Source organism: Octopus sinensis, linkage group LG19 (genome assembly GCF_006345805.1).
Source record: "Octopus sinensis linkage group LG19, ASM634580v1, whole genome shotgun sequence".
In the NCBI taxonomy this organism is placed as follows: Eukaryota; Metazoa; Mollusca; class Cephalopoda; order Octopoda; family Octopodidae; genus Octopus; species Octopus sinensis.
The window spans coordinates 45,571,526-45,595,539 of NC_043015.1; the positions used below are offsets into that span (position 1 = coordinate 45,571,526).

A 24,014-nucleotide genomic window follows, 5' to 3' on the forward strand; every position below is an offset into this window, starting at 1 on the left:
TTTAATCAATCAAATATGAACCATTCCTTCTTCAGATATTCTTAGATGGAGTCGCTGCTATAATTGGTTTTCCAGTTATGGCAGCAACTCCATCGAAGGAGAGGGGCTTTCTCTGTCCGGGTTGCGGATCCGTGGAATAAGCTGCCGGACGAGATAGTGAAGATGCCGATGACCACTCGGTTCAAAGTCTCTCTTGACCAGAAATGGCCTGAACTCTTTGTATGAACATCCTCCCTGTACATAACTCCATGTCTCCCTACATGGCCTTGCTTTTTGCTTTTTGAGCCAAAAAATTAACTTAACTTAACTTAACTAACTTAACCTAAGAATAACTGAAGAAGGAATTTTATTCCAATTTATCATCGAACTATGAATAACTAAATTACTATAGGTTCCTTTTTGTGTGTTTTATTCAGGAAGCTGAAAGGAAAGTAGAAGAAGAAAGAATTCGTAAAGAAAATATTTTGAAAGGCAATCCATTACTGAACCAAGAAAAAATAGATTTCAAAGTGAAAAGACGGTAAATATTGGTCTGTTATTATTGTTCCTTGAGTAGCCATGTATCCACTTTACAGCAAGACCCTTGTTTCTGTCCCTCTGTTATACTTTAACCCCTCGTCACTTGGTATAAAGCCACCTTACTCAATAGTACTCCCTCCTCAGTTGAGGGGTTGTATCTCGCAAGTTACTTGGTAGCCCCACTGATGCTGGTGCTACATAAAAAGAAGCCAGTATACTCTGTTAAATGGTTGGCATTAGGAAGGTGCATCCAACAACAGAAACCATACCAAAACAGGCCGCTGAAGTTTGACATAGTACTTTGGTTCACCAGCTCCTGTTGAACTGTCTAACACATGCCAGCATGGAAAATGGTCATTAAATGATGGTGATGATGAGCAGGATTTTTAAAGGGCAAGTAAAATACCTCAGTCGGGAAAATGTAAGACTGAAAATCTAAGGGTCCTTGGTTCATTCCTGCTCTTCATCATTTGGCCTTGTACCAAAATTTGAAACAGTTATTATTTTCATCATCATCATTATTATTATTATTATTAAGGTGGTGAGCTGGAAGAATCGTTAGCACACCAGGCAAAATGGTTAGCGGTATTTCGTCAGTCTTTATGTTCTGAGTTCAAATTCCGCCGAGGTCGACTTTGCCATTTATCCTTTTAGGGTCGATAAATTAAGTACCAGTTACGCACTAGAGTCGATGTAATTGACTTAATCCCTTTGTCCTTGTTTGTCTCCTCTATGTTTAGCCCCTTGTGGGCAATAAAGAAATAAGAAACTGAAAGAAGCCTGTCTTACTGTGTGTGTCTGTCTGTCTCCCAGTACCACTTGACAACCATTGTTGGCGTGTTTACATCTCTGTAACTTAGCAGTTTGGCAAAAGAGACTGATAGAATAAGTACCAGGCAAAAGAGACAGACAGAATAAGCACTGGGATTAATTCATTTAACTAAAACTTCAGCAAGGTGGTGCTCCAGCATGGCCACAGTCAAATGACTGAAACAAGTAAACGATAAAAGATACAAACTCTTTTACTTGTTTCAGTCATTTGACTGTGGCCATGCTGGAGCACCACCTTTTTTAGTTGAGCAAATCAACCCCAGGACTTATTCTTTGTAAGCCTAGTACTTATTCTATCGATCTCTTTTGCTGAACCGCTAAGTTACGGGTACATAAACACACCAGCATCGGTTGTCAAGCGAAGTTGGGGAACAAACACACACACATATATACGACAGGCTTCTTTCAGTTTCCGTCTACCAAATCCACTCACAAGGCTTTGGTTGCCCTGAGGCTATAGTAGAAGACACTTGCCCAAGGTGCTACACAGTGGGACTGAACCCGGAACCATGTGGCTGGTAAGCAAGCTACTTACCACACAGCCACTCCTATGCTGTGTGGTAATACCTGTGCCGGTGGCACGTAAAAAGCACCCACTACACTCACGGAGTGGTTGGCGTTAGGAAGGGCATCCAGCCGTAGAAACACTGCCAGATCAGACTGGACCTGATGCAGCCTTCTGGCTTCACAGACCCCAGTTGAACCGTCCACCCCATGCTAGCATGGAAAGTGGACGCTAAATGATGATGATGATAGTAAAGTTTAAAGAGTTGGTTTTTTTTTTTTTTGACAGATTTAGTTATCTTATATATGTATTATGTATATGTATTAATTTTTTTTTTGTTTTCTGCTGTTATTTTTAGGTGGGATGATGATGTGGTGTTCAAAAACTGCGCCAAAGGAGGGGACGACAGGAAAGGCCGAGGTTTCATTAACGATACACTTCGCTCAGAGTTTCACAAAAAATTCATGGAAAAATATGTGAAATAAGGAGACGGAACTTTCAAAATGATAATTATAAAAACAGGACAGATGTCAAAAGTTAGACACAGTAGTCATTGGGGAGATTTTTATCATCGCTATATCATGCTTATGTCATCATTCATAACTTCCCCCTTTTTATTTTTTTCCCCTTTCTGTTTATTTTTTCCACTGTTGGGATTTTAACACTATAGAGAAGCTGTCAGTCTATGGAAAACTATCATATTCCTCTTAGTCCCATGTTGGTGTCATATCTGGAATTAAAAAAATTAAAATTAAAAAAATAAATAAATAATTCATGGAGGTTCGTGCAGAAAGGTGAGAATTCAAACAGTGATGTTTCTTTTCAATCTTAATAAGTTCTGGCAGATTTCACCTGGGTATCTGGTCGCTGTTGTTTTCCATCATCAGAGAACATCTCTCTTTAGATGATGTATGTTCATAACCCACATAGTGCAAAACAGCAAACTTCTTATGTTATTGACCCCCTTTCATGGGATCATTGCTAACATATCAACCACAACCATGTAAATTTCTAAAATATAATTAAAAAGTACAATTAATAAAAATTCTTTCATTCGTGCATATCAATACTGCCTTTTAATAATTAATATTTATAGAAATCTAATGAAAAGTACTTAAAGAAATTGATAAAGATCAATAAAATACCAGACATATACTGATAGAATATTTAATATAAAATATGTGTTTGTTGAATACAAGTTATTCATCATCATCATCATTGTTCGACCGTGGTCGAGACAATGGAATTTACCATGCTACGCCAGACTTCACGGTCCATCATAGCATTACGGAGGTCCTGTTGCTGGATGCCTGTATCCCTGGAGATTACATCAGGGTAGGAGAGTGTGCGCCCTCTGGTATTGCGAGTAGATGGCTTCCAGGGGAGAAGAGTAGAAATTGCCTCATTTTCAGCTCTACAACAATGTCCAGCAAACTGGACTCTCCTACCTTTCACAAGAGATGATACAGGTGGTAGTTTCCCATTTATTAGCATTTTGGTTGGATGACGCTTCCACGAGAGATTTTGAGCTCTCATAAGGAGGCGAGTGTAGGTTCCATCCAACCGCCTCTCAAGCTTCTTTGATAATGTCCAGGTTTCTGAGCCATATAGTAGAATTGGTTCGACTGTGGCTTTGAAGATTTCAAGTTTGAAGTCTCTGCTTAGATTTGATGACCAGATGTTATGCATGTCATTACAGGCTGACCAAGTTATTACATTAATATTTGGTTGGAAATTAGAGCAGTGAGCTGGCAGAATTGTTAGCACGCCGGGCAAAATGCTTAACAGTATTTTGTCCCTCTTTGCATTCTGAGTTCAAATTCTGCTGAGATTGACTTTGCTTTTAATCCTATAGGTGTTGATAAATTAAGTATCAGTTGAGCACTGGGGTCGATGTAATTGACTTGCCCCCTCCTCCGAAATTGCTGGCCTTGTGCCAATATTTGAAACCAATATTTGGCTGCAAATTAGCGAGTTTTTAGGCTTAAATTACTGCACTCTTCCACATTCAGCTCGTTAATAATTCAACGGCCCTTAATGCTCAAAATTGTTTCAGACATTTATCGACCTCTTGGATGGCCATGTAGATCTCCCTCATCCTCATAGGGATCTATATTAACCGCCTTGCCAATCCTTGGCCTAAAGTAGTGGTTCCCAAACTTTTTCGGGCTGCTGCCCCCTTGACACCCAGACCACATTCCTATCACCTCCGCCCCAACTAACCATCACAAACATCATGATGATGAATGCAAAGGCACATGGCCTAACGATTAAGGTACTGCATTTATAATTGTCAAGACAGTGGTTTCAATTCCCAGTGCAACAGAGCGTGCATTGTGTTCTTGAGCAAAACAATTTCATGTTGCTCAGTCCACTCAGCTGTAAATGACTTTCAGGGTAGGGGAATCTTGTAGTCTCAGTCACTTATTTACAATGCAAATTGGTTTATACTCCAGCCTTATGAATCCTAGAGCTCATCACACTTAAGTCTATGTTTATCATCCAAGGGAAATTTGGCTGCTATTTCTAGCAGGTTAACAGACTGTTTAGAAGCAACCCCCACCCCTGATAGTTCACACTTGTGCTGCTATTTACCTTGAAGGTAGAGAGGGAATGATTGAATGGTCAAGAGCTGTGGTTCCCAAACTTTTCCAGGCTGCTACCTCCTTCACACCCAGGCCACATTCCTAGCACCCCCCGCCCCAATTAACCATCACAAACATAGACCTTTTTCTGAAGCAAATTCTATTTAACAAACAAAACTTAACCTAATGGACCCCATTATTTTGTTGTTTTATACTTGAATCGCTGCCCCATTATCGCCCCACATGGAATTTTCCACCGCCGAGGGGGGCAATACTGCCCACTTTGGGAACCACTAGTCTAAAGGAAGGGGATGTTCTTTGATAACAAACATCAACAGCATTAAGATCGTTCCATTCGGTTCTGCCAGAAACATATTGAGAATGAAGATATTTTATTTTATGAAAAAATAAAATTGACATAAAAAGGAGATATTCTCCTCCTTCTTTTCTTTCTTTCTTTCTTTTTTTTGTTATTTCCATATCCAGATGATTCTTTATTTGAAGAAGAAAATCGTAACACAAAAACACATCAATTCATTTTTACAGTTTTTTTTTGAAAAATTTATTTAATAAAATTGAAAACAATTCCATTGTAATTTCATTGCATAAATTGTGTTGCTAAAGTTATTATTTTTTTAGATTTTTGTATTGATATTTAAAAAAAACTTTATTTAATAATAATCTACAAGGTGCAGGTGTGGCTATGTGGTTAAGAAGCTCACTTTCCAACCAGATGGTCCCGGGCTCAATCCCAATATGCCGCACCTTGGACAAGCGTCTTTTACAATAGCCCTAAGCCCATAAATGCCTTGTGAATAAATTTGGCAGGTGGAAACTATGTTGAAGCCTATGGTGTATATATATATCATCATTTAATGTCTGTTTTCCATGCCTTCATGGGTTTGACTGTTTGACTGAGGTCTGGAAAGCCAAGAGCTACACCAGATATGTGTGTGTGTATGTATGTGTGTATGTAGGTATGTATATATGTATGTATGTATGTATATATATATACTCTTTTATTTGTTTCAGTCATTTGACTGTGACTCTGGCAATGTTCCTACAGCTAGATACCCTTCCTAATGCCAACCACTCCGAGAGTATAATGGGTGCATTTTATGTGCCACTTGCATGGGAGCCAGTCAGGCGTCCCTGGCATCAATAATGTTCAGATAGTGCTTTTTACATGCACCGACACAGGAGGCACTAGCATCAGCCACATTCAGATGGTGCTTTTTATGTGCCACCAGCATGGGAGCCAGTCAGGCGGCCCTGGCATTGACTACGTTCGGATGGTGCTTTTTATGTGTCACTGGTACAGGCATTGTCCACGTTTGGATGGTGCTTTTTACGTGCCACCAGCATGGGAGTCAGTAAGGCAGCTTTAGCATTGACCATATTCAGATGGTGCTTTTTACATGCCAGCGGCAGAGCAGCCATTCAGGGGACACTGGCCACATCTACGATTTTGGTTTTACTTGACTCAACAGGTCTTCTCAAGCATATCATATCGCCCAACACATCAAGAGCACTTTTAAATGGGCTGAACATGCAACAATGGCATCAGCCATGGCTGCGATCTCACTTTAGTTGCCGGGTCTTCTCAATCACAGCATATCTCCAAAAGTCTTGGTCTCCTGTCATTGCCCCTGTGAGGCCCAACGCTCGAAGGTCATGCTTCACTACCTCATCCCATATCTTCCTGGGTCTACCTCATCCACAGGTTCCTTCCACGGTTAGGGTGTGGCACTTCCTCACACAGTTGCCCTTATCCATATGTAATACATGACCATACCAGCGCAGTCATCTCTCTTGCACATCACTTTTAATGCTTCTTATGTCCTACTTTTCTCTCAGGGTGCTCACATCCTTCATATGGATCCATACATGTAACTCCCAAAAAATTGGTTGAGTGCCCTTCTTTCGTTTGTCCACTCACTCGTGTGTATGTATGTATGTATATATATATATATATACCGGAGTAAACACATAAATGTGAAACAAGGTGGAAAAAAGAGTACTCAAATACCAGTGGTAGAGTAATATGCTTTATTTTAAGCAGCAGAAAATTCAACAAAATCTGTTACTCTGAGTTTCTCGTTGCCGTTCATCAGACAGTTTTTGCTAGACAGTTTTTTCTAGCAAAAACTGTCTGATGAACGGCAACGAGAAACTCAGAGTAACAGATTTAGTTGAATTTTCTGCTGCTTAAAATAAAGTATATATATATATATATATATATATATAATATATATATATATATATATCCGTGCCAGTAGCACGTAAAAAGCACCATTCAAGTGTGGTTGATGCCAGTGCCGCCTGACTGGTCCCATGCCAGTAGCGTGTAAAAAGCACCATTCGACCATGGTCGTTGCCAGTGGTGCCTAAATGGCCCTCATGCCGGTGGCACGTAAAAAGCACCCACTACACTCTTGGAGTGGTTGGCCTTGGGAAGGGCATCCAGCTGTAGAAACATTGCCAGATCAGACTGGGCTTGGTGCAGCCTTCTGGCTTCCTAGACCCCGGTCGAACCGTCCAACTCATGCTAGCATGGAAAGCAGACGTTAAACGACATTGATGATGATGATAATGATATATATATATATATACTAATTTATCATTATATAATTATATTAAAGGGTGTGGATAAACCCCACAAACATACTAGAAATAGATGCCAAATGGCTCTAAAAGCCACATCTACACTCCGTTAGTAGAGATAATAAGCAAGCAGATGAACAAATGAATAAGATTTTTAAAAAGGGGTTAATTGTAGATCGATTTCTGGCTTAAGCATATAAAACCCCTTGTCATCAGTACAATATACCCATAGTATATAAACGCAAATATTTATACGAACCTATACAAACAACATATATCTACATGATTATATACATACATTTATATGTATACACTAGTTAAATCAGTCAATATCGCAGTGAATGTAATTTGATCAGGAGTAAAAATATATATTTATACAAAATTAAGGATAAAACCATTTTAATGATTTTATCAAGTGGCCAGCATTTTAAAAAAATCATACAGGTAACAATTTATACTAATATATGCTGTGACTGTGAAGTCCTGACAAATGAAGTGAGTTCATGGCTCACAGGACGGCCTGCTATGCTCACCTTGGATCGTAGGGTGACCTGCTGTGCTTGAGGAGACCTATTGAGTCAATTACATCAACATCAAAATAAAAATCAAATGGAAATTATAGCTGTGATACCTGTGCCGGTGGCACATAAAATGCACCATCCGAACGTGGCTGATGCCAGCGCCGCCTTGACTGGTGTCCGTACCGGTGACGCGTAAAATGCACCAACCAATCGTGGCCGTTTGCCAGTTTTCTCTGGCCCCTGTGCTGGTGGCACGTAATAAGCACCAACCAATCGTGGCTGTTGCCAGTTTTCTCTGGCCCCTGTGCTGGTGGCACGTAAAAAACACCCACTACACTCACGGAGTGGATGGCGTTAGGAAGAGCATCCAGCTGTAGAAACACTGCCGGATCAAACTGGATCCTGGTGCAGCCTCCTGGCTGCAAGAATTTGGACCTTGGAGATCTCCATTTCCAGCGACTTCGAGGACCACCTCTCAGTGGTGTCGGGTGTCAAGAAAGAGCCGTCTTGTTGCTTAACAACAACAACAGCAACAGCAAAGCTGTATAAAGGATTCGAAGATAAAAGTTTAGTCATTTATTCCGCTAAGATAAATATCTGCCTCCAATTTAACCACAAATAATATCTGTACCAACACAGTTGTTTCCCTTACATCCAGTGATGGAAACTTCTTTAATCTTTTAACCATTTAGCCAAACAAACACGTGCTTAGTGCATCAAGGGATATAGGGCTCCACAGAAATGGTAAATGGTTTATGGTACGAAAGAAATCACCTTAAATTTGCTAAAATAATATTTGAATTATGATTGGAAATATAATCTTAAAGTGTTTGTTGTGTCGTAGTGAGGATCTGATCACAGACTTTGCCATTAAAAAGAGAAAACTTTTCAAATATAAGTGGAAGTTTACAAAAATTAAACATTATTTTCCATAGCTTTGTTTCATTTTGAAAAATAAGAATTAGGATCTTTTCGGTTTGAATGACAGTTTTTAACATAATTTCTAGGTAACTAAAAAATTTTAAACTTCGTATACTGGTAGAATGTGGTTATAAAACATCCTTTATTTTTTGGTTTATTATTACTCTTTTACTCGTTTCAGTCATTTGACTGTGGCCATTCTGGAGCACCGCCTTTAGTCGAGCAACTCGACCCCAGGACTTATTCTTAGGAAGCCTAATACTTATTCTATCGGTCTCTTTTGCCGAACCGCTAAGTGACGGGTACGTAAACACACCAGCATCGGTTGTCAAGCGATGTTGGGGAGACAAACACAGACACACAAACACAAACACACACACACACACACATATATATATATATATATATATATATATATATATATATATACGACGAGCTTCTTTCAGTTTCCGTTTACCAAATCCACTCACAAGGCTTTGGTCGCCCCGAGGCTATAGTAGAAAACACTTGCCCAAGATGCCACGCAGTGGGACTGAACCTGGAACCATGTGGTTGGTAAGCAAGCTACTTACCACACAGCCACTCCTACGTTTATTGCTTATATTTTGAATTACATATAAATGGAGCATATCAGGACAATAACCCCTCCACTAGAACATCCCCCCCCCGACGATAACTGCCCCTCTCCAATATATTAAGAAGTTTTAAATTATCATTTGTTGTCCTCAGGGGTAATTGTTCTTTGGGGTGGGGAGGTTATTGCCCATGAGGGGTAAATGTCCTAGACTTATATGGAGGGACACCAAAATCTTTTAAGTACTTGGGGCATCTATATGGGTCTTATATTCTCTACTAAAATCTATTGAGCGATCCTTTGGTTTAATATTAAATTGTTTTTGTATATAACTCCACATAAAAACAACTATTAGTGTATGTGTGTGTGTGTGTTAAGATCAAATCGACCCTTGACTCTACTATCAATATAGAGTCACCCAACAGTAAAATGTTCAGTTTATATTCTTTATAATTGTTTTAATACCTATATATTATTGTACAACACCAAGTTATTTAAGATAATATATAACTAGCTTTTCTCCAATAATGTATATAAATAAAAGAGGCAGGCAACAGGTTGCTTAGCCACATACCGAAAAATTAGAAATAGCAGTCAAAGACTGTTTATTTCTATTTTCTACAAATGAGACTCCACATACGACATGTCCCTGTAATTCACATATGCAAAACAGAAGGAAGAAATAACAAAAGCAAAGTCTAATGGTTATTTACGAACGCGTTTCTAGATTAGGAATATAATAAACTCCATGTCTTTCATCAGCGTAAACCTAAAGCATAGATATATATACTTAGATGAAACAGTAGAATGCCATACTTATTGCTGTCTCTGCTAGTTTTGACTTGGTCTCATTTTAGTAGTGGACACCTACAGAATACCTAGGCTAAGATTTGAAAGCAAATCTACATTTTCCCGCACTGTCAAATGAATCCTCGTCCATTGCCTTTTTGAATTATTCACAAGTCAGACCTGATATAGGGAAGAATCCTATTGTTTCTGGTTGACCTAATTAAGTTACAAAGACTATAAATACACAGTTAAATAGCTTTTTTCCTTCTTTGGGATTCGCCTATCTCTGGTCAAAGAACTACAGAGATTAACACACATGAAGGTAGATTGCTTATTGTTGCTATCTGCATGCAGTCCTTTTACTCCGTCTTTCTCTAGCAGTCACAGAAATAAAACTAACCAAACAGAAATGGGATCTTTTCGGTTTGAACGGCAGTTTTTTCTAGCAGTATCATATGAAATTGTCACCCATAATTATGACCCTAATATCAATCTATTGCATTTCAACCTGTTTTAGGGTAGGGTTAGGGGTGGGGGGAAGGGTATCTTTTTTTTCTTCAGAAATGTAAATAAACCCAATCTGTTTCTTAAACGAGGGACATATTTATACAGCACAGAATGTTTTTTTTTACCTCAATAGACATTGATTGGTTGAAATTGCAGAAATTGAAGAAAATAAATAACAAATATCTTACAAACTATAGAATTTTCTCAATAAAGCCAAGAGAAAAAGATGTTTTATAAACACATTCTACCAGAATATGAAGTTTAAAAGTGTTTAGTTATGTGGAAATTATTTTAAAAAACTACCGTTCAAACTGAAAAGATCCCAGAAATGTAACCAAATATTGGTTTGGTTACATGCTCTGTTGTCCACAGAGTGAATTCAATTGTTATGTAGTCATACCAGACCCCTGCGCATAATAGAATAAAGGGCAAAATGGGTTGGTACAATTATAGCAAACCTTAAGCCAATACCCACAACTGATTGACGATTTCCATGTAGGATGCCTCAGATCCCTAGGTTTTGGGTGGGTTCGAGTCATAACACTGTTCCATCACTAATTAGCTGAATTCAACTGATCTCAATTGAATGCTGACACAAGCACAAATACAAATACAAAGCTACTTCATTACTTGTACACAATAGTTTTTTTCATAGGCCAAGTTTACTGGATATACGACAAACTAAATTTAGCTCTGCAACTTTGCTTTCAATTGACTGTTATTTTGGGTGTTTGCTAAATACTTTGCAGTATTTGATGAAGTTTATTTTTGCTTAGAATTACTATCAAATGCCCATTTAAGAATAATTCAGCAACACCTTAATATTTTTCAATTTATCGCCTGACTGGCCCTCGTGCTGGTGGCACATAAGAGCACCCACTACAATCTTGGAGTGGTTGGCATTAGGAAGGGCATCCAGCTGAAGAAACTGTGTCAGATCAGATTGGAGCCTGGTGTAGCCATCTGGTTTGCCAAACCTCAGTCAAATCGTCCAACCCATGCCAGCATGGAAAGCAGATGTTAAACGATGAAGATGATGATGATGATGTAGGCAATTACATCACTATAAGTTATTATGACTTTACTTTTATTCAGTTGGAGATTAATTTTTCTGCACAGACTATCACAATTGAATTCGTTATAGCTATATTTCGTCTGCTTTTGCATTCTGAGCTCAAATTCCGCCAAGGTCAATTTAGCCTTTCGTTTTTTGGGGTCAACAAAATAATACCAACTGAGTAGTAGGGTCTTTGCAATCAGCTGAACTACTCTTGGGTATGAGTATAAAAGAAAAGACGCTACATCCCTCTGCCAAGCCATATTGAGCCAGTGTGGCAGAGTAGGATCATCAAACCAGTATGATCTCAGTAGAATTCATGGCTTCCACATCTGACTGTGGTTAGTGGAGAGAACATGCTGAGGCCTTCATCCTGCAGTGGACTGAACATTGGCAATCAAATGCAATCCAATATATATATATGACAATTATTCAATAGCCAAGATAAAACTCTGAGTTTCGGATGCCAAGGTGGAAATCCACAACACCATCTCTTCGGTTATCTGGCCATCTCTGATTAAGAGATGGTGGTGTGGATTTCCACCTTGGCATCCGAAACTCAGAGTTTTATCTTGACTATTGAATAATTGTCACATATTATTTTAAAGATAAATTTCCTCTATTTACATAATATTGAGGTCTCTTTCTTTCTTTTGTTATCTTACCGTTTTTACCAATATATATATATCCTTTGCCAGGCCATGTTTAGCCAGTGCGGTAGAGTAGGCTTATCAAAATTATCTCAAGCTCAAATTCACGGCCTCCACCTCAACCCGTGGTTGGTAAAGAGTTCATAAGCAATCCAATAGGCGTAACTACACAAGGATGCCCTCCCAGACTAGACATACCTACACAAGTATACCCCCACCCCCAATTTTATTTCCTCATAATTTTCAGGAAATTGAATATTTTTAACAACATTTTTTATAAACATGCTTCAGATAGCATAGGTATGTAGATCCCAATTATATTGGAATTCGTTGTGAAAAATTTTTTCAGAGAAGGGGAAGAGGATGTTTTTCAGAAGATTCACATATGTTGGCTTTGTTTCCTCATATCTTTCAGGAAAATGAATACTTTCTTTAATGAAAATTTGTACAAATATCTTTTCAGATTGTGTAGATTATATTGGAATTTTAAGTGAAAAAAAAAATTGGTTGGCTCGCACACATACATACTAACACACCACAACATATTTCAAAATTCTAAGTTTCATTTTGTAACTATACAGGATGCGTGCAAGCCCCCCATCCTAATCTTTCTTTTTTTATTATTCAATTCCAATATAATCGTAATTTACACCATCTGAAAAGTATTTGTTGAAAATTTCATCTGACGATATGATGAAACCAAAGCTGACTCGTGTGAATTTTCCGATACTTCTTACTCCATCCTCGGAAACTTTTTTCACACCAAATTCTGATATGATTGGAATCTAACAACATCTGATGCGTATTTGTGGAAAATTTCATTAAAATAATATCTACTTTTCTGAAAGTTATGAGGAAACAAAATCGGGACAGGGATACACTTATGTAGGCATGCCTATATATATAGGAGTGGCTGTGTGGTAAGTAACTTGCTTACCAACCACATTGTTCCGGATTCAGTCCCACCTTGAGCAAGTGTCTTCTACTATAGCCTCAGGCCGATTAAAGCCTTGTGAATGTATTTGGTAGACGGAAACTGAAAGAAACCCGTCGTATATAGGTATATATATGTGTGTGTGTGTGTGTGTGTGTTTGTCCCCCCCCCATCATCGCTTGACAACCGATGCTGGTGTTTTTACGTCCCCGTAACTTAGCGGTTTGGCAAAAGCAACCGATAGAATAAGTACTAGGCTTACAAAGAATAAGTCCTGGGGTCGACTTGTTCGACTAAAGGTGGTGCTCTAGAATGGCCACAATCAAATGACCGAAACAAGTAAAAGAGTATATATATATATATAATCTTGAGTTCGGAAATCAAATTCTCATTTCATAATTTGGAGAAATGAAGGAAAAATCTGAAAGCCAGCGTGCAATTGTACGGTGAGCGATGAAACAGTTGGGCTGTAATATTATATCCGGGGGAAACGCTTCTCTTCAATGCTTTGTCTATTTATTCTACTTCGTTTTAACTTATATTTTCGTTTTTGCTGTTTATAGTTTCTTTTTCTCGATTTCACTCTTTTCGTCAATAATTCGTTTTCTCCTTCCTATTAATAATTCCTTATTTTTCTTTTTTCTATTTGCTATAGTCTGTCTCTTTTTCTATCTCACTCTCTCTGTTATTTTCTCTACACACACTGTGCTTGTGTGCGTGAATGCACATTAAAACAAGCCTGGTTCGCCCGCTGTTATCGGCTCTTGATTTAAAAGAGGGCATTTAACATTGCACCATGGATGTCTTTCGTAAAACATGTAAACTCTGGTCCTCGTGGTTCTACCTCGTATCGAGGAAACGGTATGTTAACCCTCTTTCTCTTCATTACAAGACGCATACACACACAGGTCATTGTGTGATGTGAGTGTGTGCATGCCTTTACTTATATTTTCTTTTTCTGTCGCTACGTTCTGAGTTCAAATTCCGCCGAGGTCAACTTTGCCTTTCATCCTTTCGGGGTCGATAAATAAAGTACCAGTTTCGCACTGGGGACGATATGATCGTGTAGTGGATGTGTGTTCGAATCCAAGCTTAGAGAAGGAAGTACTAACTCTTACAATCGACTCAATCCCTTCGTCTGTCCTCTCTATGTTTAGCCCCTTGTGGGCAGTAAAGAAATATATATTTTCTTTTTATTATATTACTGTTACAAAAAGTTATTCAAGGTCTTCGTGCACCATCACTTTGACTAATTGGCCATAAGATCAATAGGGTCTCGATCACAGCTTCTAATCGACGAGGGAATCTCTACACCTGGGGTGGGAGAATTTCTCCACGATCAAACTTAAAACCTGTCCGCCGATGAGGTCTGTAAAAATCCACGTAGAAAAAGAAAGTAAACAAGTTGAAAACCATTTTAAACCAAAACATTAATTTAATATGAATTGGGTAATTATGAAATTGTAAAATTTAAAGATTAATAATTTTTTATCAACGGAACGGAGATGTGTCCCACAACATGCCATTCACATAGTCACCCGATAACTGAAAAAAAAAGGCTCGTTATCCTCGATACGGCCACTATATCTGCTAGAAATAATAACCAAATCGCCTACAAATTACACTTTACCGTCTTAAATGAAGAAAGGGCATTATATAATTGAGCAACTTTGATTAGCGATCTGTCCCATCACGATTGGAGCTAAAGAGGTATTGAGATTACGCAACGTTCGTGTATTTTCAATGACATTAGTGACAAATGAAATAAGTGGCTTTAATCAGAAATTAAAATTTCGTGGGGGGTGTACACTTAAGTGCGCTAATTTTTCAAACCGACTCTATTGTTTCGCCATTTACACCCCCAGTTAAGTTTTTACGGGACGTTTTTACGGGACATTTTTATGGTCTGTAGTATTATGTAACTTAAGTTTTTGCTCTGAGGGTCGGTACAAATGAATTTGTTTTCTTCTAACCGCAAATCTTCATCTGAAGATTTTAAAAAAGATGTAGCTTTGCATGCTGATGACAAATATCGCAGTTATCATATTGGAAAATTGATAATAAAGAAGTTAGAGGCAGTTAAATTTATGTATTTTTACCCAATGAATTTCAAGCCAGTGTCCTCGCAGCGGAAGTCGAAACTGTTTGTTGTCATGGGAACTCTAGTGTATCGTGGGTGAAAGGATTGACAGCATCTAGGTTCTGTAATGTGAAATTAGGTGTGGTAAGTAGCTTGCTTACCAACCACATGGTTCCGGGATCAATCCCACTGCGTGGCACCTTGGGCAAGTGTCTTCTACTATAGCCTCGGGCCGACCAAAGCCTTGTGAGTGGATTTGGTAGACGGAACCTGAAAGAAGCCCGTCGTATGTATGTGTGTGTGTTTGTCACCCCCCCCCCCTCCAACATCGCTTGACAACCTATGCTGGTGTGTTTACGTCCCTGTAACTTAGCGGTTCGGCAAAATAGACCGCTAGAATAAGTACTAGGCTTGCAAAGAATAAGTCCTGGGGTCGATTTGCTCGAATAAAAAAGGCGGTGCTCCAGCATGGCCGCAGTCAAATGACTGAAACAAGTAAAAGAGTAAGATCTGCGCGGAAGATTTGCCCTACAATCCAATGGAGATTGATGGTGGTCCTGGCAGAATTATTAAAATAGACGAAACTGTATTTTCAAGGAGAAAGTGCAACCGGGATTCGAATACTACTCAAACGATGGATTTTCGGCAGTGCGTGGCACGTAACTCGAGAAGATTTTCTTTTTTTTACTCTATGCCCTCTTCAGATCCGTAATACAGTTGCAGATTGCATTCGACTATCAATTCTGTCGAGGACAACTATTTACTGTGACCTGTGGCGCACATACTCGCATATTCCTGTGATAGCAAGGTACCAGTTTCGCCGCAGAACGGCGAATTTCTAAACTTGCAAAACAATTTTTACTGTTCCCTTTATGTTTTCATTTTCAAAAATTTGCATATGATTCCATGGATAAACAACGATACTCTGCAGCTGTCATAGCAACAAGCAGTTTCAACTTCCGCTTGTGAGGACAGACATTTCATTGGCTAAAATTGCATAACTTTAAATGCTTCTAATCGATTTTTTCCACTCATCGATTGTTTCCCCCCCCCCCGTTTTTGGAGAACTTAAAGCATTCTAAGATCCCATGAGTCCTAAGTAATGCTGGCATCGAGTTTGATTGTTAAAAGTTGTGGTTGAAAATGGGGTGTAGCCAATTTTAGTGGGAAATCCTATGAGGAATCGGTTTATCGATTTTTTAAATCCTGATTAAATGGAGAACCTCATAAGGAATTAGTTTATTGGTTTTTTCATCCCAAATAGGACTTAACCGAATACAACATTGCTGATTCAAAAACATCTATATTTATAATTTAAAGTTGGGAGCACATGAGTTGGGAGTTTGATCAGCAGAGGTGATCAGGTTGCACATACCAGCCCTTTTGAAAACAACACCTCCAACATCTAAATACCCCCTCCTTTGCGCATGGGTTGAGAAACCTTCAAACAAGGAAAATAGAATGCCCGAAAGGGCTCCCAATCCTCTGTGTCAGAAGCGATTATGTTCAGATCACAATATACATATATATATATATATATGATGGAAGCACTCCGTCGGTTACGACGATGAGGGTTCCGGTTGATCCGAATCAACGGAACAGCCTGCTCGTGAAATTAACGTGTAAGTGGCTGAGCACTCCACAGACACGTGCACCCTTAACGTAGTTCTCGGGGATATTCAGCGTGACACTGAGAGTGACAAGGCCGGCCCCTTGAAATACAGGTACAACAGAAACAGGAAGTAAGAGTGAGAGAAAGTTGTGGTGAAAGAGTACAGCAGGGATCACCACCATCCCCTGCCGGAGCCTAGCTGTTTTCGCTCAATAAACACTCACAACGCCCGGTCTGGGAATCGAAACCGCGATCCTATGACCGCGAGTCCGCTGCCCTAACCACTGGGCCATTGTGCCTCCATATATATATATATGGGCAACACACACACACACATACGTACTCCTACTGCATACACGTTTTTGTACATATACATGTTCATGTGTGTGTGTGACTGAAGCCATACATACATAAGAATCCCTCTCTCTCTTTTTGTCTGTCAGTCACCCACTAAAAAGACAAAATAAAAAAATCTGTTATCTATCGCTCTCTCTCTCTCTCTCTCTCTCTCTCTCTCTCTCTCTCTCTCTCTCTCACACTAACAAAACAACTCATACAAACTACACTTTCTGTGTTGTACACCCCATGTGTGTGTATGCATGTTTGATGGGGTATGCAACACAGAAAGTGTAGTGTGCATGTGAAGTTGTTTTGTTAGTGTGTGTGTGTGTGAAGAGAAAGAGAGAGATAGATAACAGATTTTTTTTATTTCGTCTTTTTAGTGAGTGATTGACAGACAAAAAGAGAGAGAGGGTTTTTTTTATGTATGTAATTTATGTGTAAATGGCTTCAGTCACACACACACACACAAACATGTATGCAATAGGTGTACTTATGTGTGTGTGTTGCCCGTATATCGACAAAACACTTTTTTCCTCAATGGAAAAAAAAACAAATGTCTTAACAAAAACTTACCCGTCGCTAGAAGGGGACATAATTCATGTTTGTAAACAATGGTGGATTTCTCCGTCATGAAAATTGTTAAGTTATGATTGAAAATTTATTTTTATTGCTATTCGCTGGTGGCTTGGGGGAAAAATAATTTGACAAAAATACAGCTAGGATTGAGACAAATGTCCTCCTAAAATTGGAGCGACATGTGTGCTAATTTGTGGACGTGCATAGATTACATTTTCATACACACACACACACACACACATCCTACCTTTTATATATATACAGATATACATATATATATATATATATATAATAGAAATATTAAAATTACTAAGTCTCTCTAAAGGAGATTACGGCAGTGTTACTGGATTAATAGTTATCGCCAAACTAATATGGCAATCCATAAATATAAGACTGAAGCTGTCGCTGATTAGCTCCAAGAGGCCACCGCCTCTAGCTAGCTATATGACACACGAACCTGCGTCCATTACAACCTTCGAACAGGGGAGGTCAGCCGCTTCACCTTGCTGGTCAGACATCTGCAGACATGTTTCAGGGTTGTTGCCCTGTTCGAAGGTTGTAATGGACGCAGGTTCGTGTGTCATATAGCTAGCTAGAGGCGATGGCCTCTTGGAGCTAATCAGCGACAGCTTTCGTCTTATATTTATGGACTGCCATATTAGTTTGGCGATAACTATTATATATATATATATACTAGCAGCATAGCCCGGCGTTGCCCGGTATGTAAGAAACTTTGTCGATAAGCAATGCCCTTTACCTTTTTACCCTTTTTTGTACTCATTGAACCGTTATTTTGTAAAATGAAGCCTAAAAGGCATTAGACATTCAAGGCACCGTTCCCTTGCATGCATGAAGAAGTAGTGAAAATCTATGTGAACTTTCAAAAAATATCACAGAAAAATCAGTTTGCTTTGTGTGCCACATATGATGTAATTAACCGATTTTTTCCAGTAATAACATATCCTATTGGAATCAAAAGGGCCGTATTGTTCCTTGGAGCAGACATGATGCTCGCTGTGAATTTCAAAAAAAATTCCTGCCAATTTGTTAAAGATATTGTTGAAAATATGTCATTTTGAATTTGAATGCGATTTCCCAAAATGGCATGATTTTATCGATTTTGTCTGATGGTAAGGTATTGCATGGAAAACTAACGTCAGAATTAAGTTCCTTAGGGTAACATTAAGCTTCACCATGAGTTTGGTGAAAATCGATTGCATGTTGCGAAAACTACAACGGAAAATGTGTTGCATATGATAAGCTTAGATTCTAGACCCCATGTCAAATTTATCACTTTTTTTCAGAACTGGGGAAACTTTTCAAAATTTTCGCTGCGTTAGTTTTGAATTATGACATTGGGCTATATGTGTGTGTCAAGTTTCATCAGAATCGGTTGAAAGCTGTGGTCAGGGTGAGGGTACAACCTGACAGACACACAGGCACACAGACAGACAACTTGCCTTTTATATATATAGATATATATATATATATATATATATATATATATATGTATATATATATGTGTGTAAGTATTCTGGGTTGATTTATTATCCACTGTCATTTAAGACTATAATGTGATCTGTGGGAAATTCAAGTGTTATTTTTAGCAGTGAGTGACTACATCAGTTGCTGTTGTTGTTGTGGTGGTGGTGGTTGGTGGTGGTGGTGGAGATAATGAAGGTGTGTCACACTTGTTTATTCTTTATCATTTAATGTACTACGAAGGAATTTGTCAATTAAACTATGTTACATAATATTGTAGTTATATAATAATTTGTAATATATTATATAACAATAGTGATATTCTTTTCTACTCTAGGCACAAGGCCCAAAATTTTGGGGGAGGGGAGGCCTGTCGATTAGATCGACCCAGTTATGCAACTGGTACTTAATTTATTGACCCCGAAAGGATGAAAAGCAAAGTCGACCTCAGCAAAATTTGAACTCAGAATGTAAAGACAGACGAAATACCGCCAAGCATTTTGCCCGCCATGCTAACATTTCTGCTAGCTTGCCACCTTATAACAATAGTAATATTACTATTATATAACATAGTGTTAAAATTTCATTGTCATTTTCTCTCAAATTCATACATAAGTACTTTATTTGGACACACACTGCATCTACACACACATAATTAGTGTAAACCATGGCAGAAACGTTAGCACGCCGGGCAAAAAGCTTAGCGGTATTTCGTCTGCCGTTAAGTTCTGAGTTCAAATTCCGCCGAGGTCGACTTTACCTTTCATACTTTCAGGGTCGATTAAATAAGTACCAGTTACGCACTGGGGTCAATATAATCAACTTAATCCGTCACGTTTTCATTATGTTATATATACAATAATAATAAAGGACATTACCATATACATTTTTACAAATCAAGGATGTTATATAGACCTTGATTCAAGTTAGAGAAGAGGTGCGTATTATACACAAGGTTTAGGTTTTTCAGAGGTACAGCCCCCTAAAAATCCCCTGCGTATTATACTCAAGAGCAGACTATACTCGAGGATTTACGGTATATCTAAAATTTGGTTTTCATGTTATCCTCACCTATGGTCATGAATGTTGAATAATTACCAAAAGAGAACAATTGCAAATACTAGCGACCAACATAGGGTTCTTCCAAAGGATCTCTGGAGTAATGTTACTTAACAAGGTGTGTAGCTTGGAGATGAGGGAGTCTCTCCAGGTCAAGCTGCCACTTCTATGCATTGGGAGGTCACAGCTTCAGTACTACAGTCATGTAGTTAGAATGTCATCGGAAAGATTCACAAGACAGATTCTTCATGCCAGGTCAACCAGCAGAAGACCCAGGGGTAGATCAAGAACGAGATGGTTGGATAACCTCCATCATCTCAGTTGGCCATGCTTGGGAATTTAGCAGGAAAGTGTCATGGCAGTTGCTTCTAATGGAACCCTATGGAGGAGATGTCTGAGGACCTCACCCTGACAACCTCTTTATAACCATGAAATTTTGCTTTCTTTCAACTTGATAAAACACCCTAATTATTTAATTTTGCATAAATTAGATGTCTTATTTATGTATTTTTCATTTGTAGTATTAACCCTATGGAGGAGGTGTCTGAGGACCCTACTCTGACAACCCTCCCAGGAATAGGGGACAGAGAAAATGGATGGATAGATACTACAATACACACTTTATTACAAAATTTTAAAAAACTCAAGGGATTTCTTTTCGGGTTTCTTTTTTTTTTTTTACATTTTATTTGGAAGTGCACAGACTTTAGCTTATTGTAACATTCGTGCTTTATTCAAAGTTAACAACTAGGTGCAGGAGTGGCTGTGTGGTAAGTAGCTTGTTTACCAACCACATTGTTCTGGGTTCAGTCCCACTGCATGGTACCTTGGGCAAATGTCTTCTACTATACCCTCGGGCCGACCAATGCCTTGTGAGTGGATTTGGTAGACGGAAACTGAAAGAAGCCCATCGTATATATATATATGTTTGTGTGTCTGTGTTTGTCCCCCTAGCATTGCTTGACAACCAATGCTGGTGTGTTTATGTCCCCGTCACTTAGCGGTTCGGCAAAAGAGACCGATAGAATAAGTCCTGGGCTTACAAAGAATAAGTCCCGGGGTTGAGTTGCTCGATTAAAGGCGGTGCTCCAGCATGGCCGCAGTCAAATGACTGAAACAAGTAAAAGAGTAAAGAGAGAGAGTAACTATGTAAATGTAATGGAATTCAAACCAGGTATTGCAATCAAGTCACCAACATAACCTGCAGCAAACTTATCTCTTTAGAACCATGAAATTTTGCTCTCTTTCAGCTTGATAAAACACCCTAATTATTTAATTTTGCATAAATTAGCTGTCTTGTTCATGTCTTTTTCATTGGGATAAGGCCAAAAATGTCGCTAGAAGCTGGGATCACCAAGCGTAGATTGGCATATTTTGGTCATATTATGCGGAGAAAATCCCTGGAGAAGGACATCATGCTCGGAATGGTCAGTGGCAAGAGAGGAAGAGGCCGACCAAGAACCCGCTGGCTTGACACCATCATGAGTGATACCGGAATGGACATGGCCAGTCTGAAGGAAGCGGCCCAGGATAGAACTGACTGGAGGACACTGATCCAACGAGTGACCGAGAGTCGACTTCGACTGAGCGGATAGAGAGAAAGAGTATTAACAGTATAAATAGGCAACGGGCTGGCAGAATTGTTAGTACACTGGACAAAATGCTTAGTGGTGTTTTGTTGTGTCTTTACATTCTGAGTTCAAATTCCGCCGTGTTTGACTTTGCTTTTCATCCTTTTGGGGTCAATAAAACATGTACCAGTTGAACACTGGGAGCAATGTATTCGATTTACTCCCTCCCTCAAAATTGTTGGGTTTGTGCAAAAATTTGAAACAGTCACAGGAGTGGCTGTGTGGTAAGAAGCTTGCTTCCCAACCACATGGTTCTGGATTCAGTCCTTTAAAAGACTCCGCCGGTTACGACAACGAGGGTCCCAGCTGATACGATCAACGGAACAGCTTGCTCGTGAAATTAACGTGCAAATGGCTGAGCATTCCACAGACACGTGTACCCTTAACATAGTTCTCGGGGATAATCAGCGTGACACAGAGAGTGACAAGGCTGACCCTTTGAAATACAAGTACAACTCATTTTTGCCAGCTGAGTGGACTGGAGCAACGTGAAATAAAGTGTCTTGCTCAAGGACACAACGCGTCGCCGGGAATCGAACTCACAACCTTGCGATCATGAGCCGAATGCCCTAACCACTAAGCCACGCGCCCTCACGGATTCAGTCCTACTGTGTGGCACCTTGGGTAAGTGTCTTCTACTATAGCCTCGGGCCAACCAAAGCCTCGTGAGTGAATTTGGTAGATGGAAACTGAAAGAAGCCCATCATGTATATATGTATATATAAAGCTTCAGGTTCCAGGTTCAATCCCACTGGGCAAGTGTCCTCTATTATAGCCTGAGACTGACCAAAACCTTGTGAGTGGATTTGGTAGACGAAAACTGAAAGAAGCTTGTTGTATATATGTATATATATGTATATATATGTATATATAACTGCATGTGTACTGTTGGCGATTTTTTCCTTCCGTCTTCCCTTCTTTGGATCTTTCCTTTTCCTATGTTTCTGACGAAGAACTCCGCTCGAAACGTTAAACCCTCCTTCTCTCCTGAGCGTCCAATAATACTATACTTGTTCCACGTCCTCGCGTTCTTGTGTTTTCTCTTTGTGTTTTCATATTTGGATTAACTATATATATATATATATAGGTGCAGGAGTGGCTGTGTGGTAAGTAGCTTGCTTACCAACCACATGGTTCCAGGTTCAGGGTTAGGGTTATGGGTGGGGGGAAGGGTATCTTTTTTTCTTCGGAAATGTAAATAAACCCATTCTGTTTCTTAAACAAGGGACATATTCATACGGCACAGAATGTTTTCACCTCAATACATGTCATTGATTGGTTGAAATTGCAGAAATTGAAGAAAAAAAAAACAACAAATATCTTACAAACTATAGAATTTTCTCAATAAAGCCAAGAGAAAAAGATGTTTTATAAACACATTCTACCAGTATACGAAGTTTAAAAGTGTTTAGTTACGTGGAAATTATTTTAAAAAACTGCCGTTCAAACCGAAAAGATCCCTCAATACTTTTTAGAGAGTATATATATATATTATACGGATCTTTTCTTTTTGATGGACAGAATTTTCTAGTTAACTAAACAATTTGAAACTTCATATACTGGTAGAATGTGTCAAAAGAAAACATTATTGTAAACAAAATTGTAATTTGTAAGTTTAACGTAGTTTAATTCTTCGAATTTTAACCAATGAAATCCCAGCAAAAAGACACACACACACATACACAACAATAACACACACACACACACACACACAACAAACACACACACGCACACACATACACAACAAAAACACACACACACAGATAATCGTTCCGTAAGTCAGGGATGACATTGAAATAAACATGGAAGAAACCTTTTCGGTAAAAAAAATATAAAGAAAATATTCAAAAAATATCGTTAACTAGCAGTATTGCCCGGCGTTGCTCGGGTTTGTCAGGGAAATAACTATAAAGCATTTTTAGAGAGTTATAGCCTAAAAGTAGCAAAAAAATGCATTAAAAATGGAAAAAAAATTATGGTAAATTTTTTTTTAAATCGTTGACTCATCGTAAACATTTTTAGAGAGTTACTTCCCTTATATAATAGCGAAAAAATGCATTAAAATGGAAAAAAATGATAGTAAATTATTTTTAAAATCGTAGACTCATCGTAGATGCGCGCTAATACCCAGAAGGGCTCGATATGAATCACGACTATAAGATACCCGGTTTTGGTTAAACTGCACTGCAAAATGTGGGAGTAGTTAGGAATCTAAATCGTAGGAGACAGACACAC

The 24,014-nt window shown here is 38.8% G+C and overlaps 2 protein-coding genes across 2 annotated transcripts in view; both read left to right on the forward strand.

Moving 5' to 3' along the window:
- LOC115222156 (spliceosome-associated protein CWC15 homolog) overlaps positions 1 to 4,868 on the forward strand; it is a 60,239-nt gene extending 55,371 nt beyond the window's left edge. Inside the window, exons 6-8 of the mRNA XM_029792298.2 lie at positions 417 to 520; positions 2,214 to 3,053; positions 3,565 to 4,868. Coding sequence (XP_029648158.1) covers positions 417 to 520; positions 2,214 to 2,340 — 231 coding nt within the window. The 3' untranslated portion in view covers positions 2,341 to 3,053; positions 3,565 to 4,868. The remainder of the gene's footprint in view (positions 1 to 416; positions 521 to 2,213; positions 3,054 to 3,564) is intronic.
- Positions 4,869 to 13,685: 8,817 nt separating this feature from the next.
- LOC115222273 overlaps positions 13,686 to 24,014 on the forward strand; it is a 33,817-nt gene continuing 23,488 nt past the window's right edge. Inside the window, exon 1 of the mRNA XM_029792441.2 lies at positions 13,686 to 13,858. Within this exon, the coding sequence (XP_029648301.1) occupies positions 13,794 to 13,858 (65 nt within the window). The 5' untranslated portion in view covers positions 13,686 to 13,793. The remainder of the gene's footprint in view (positions 13,859 to 24,014) is intronic.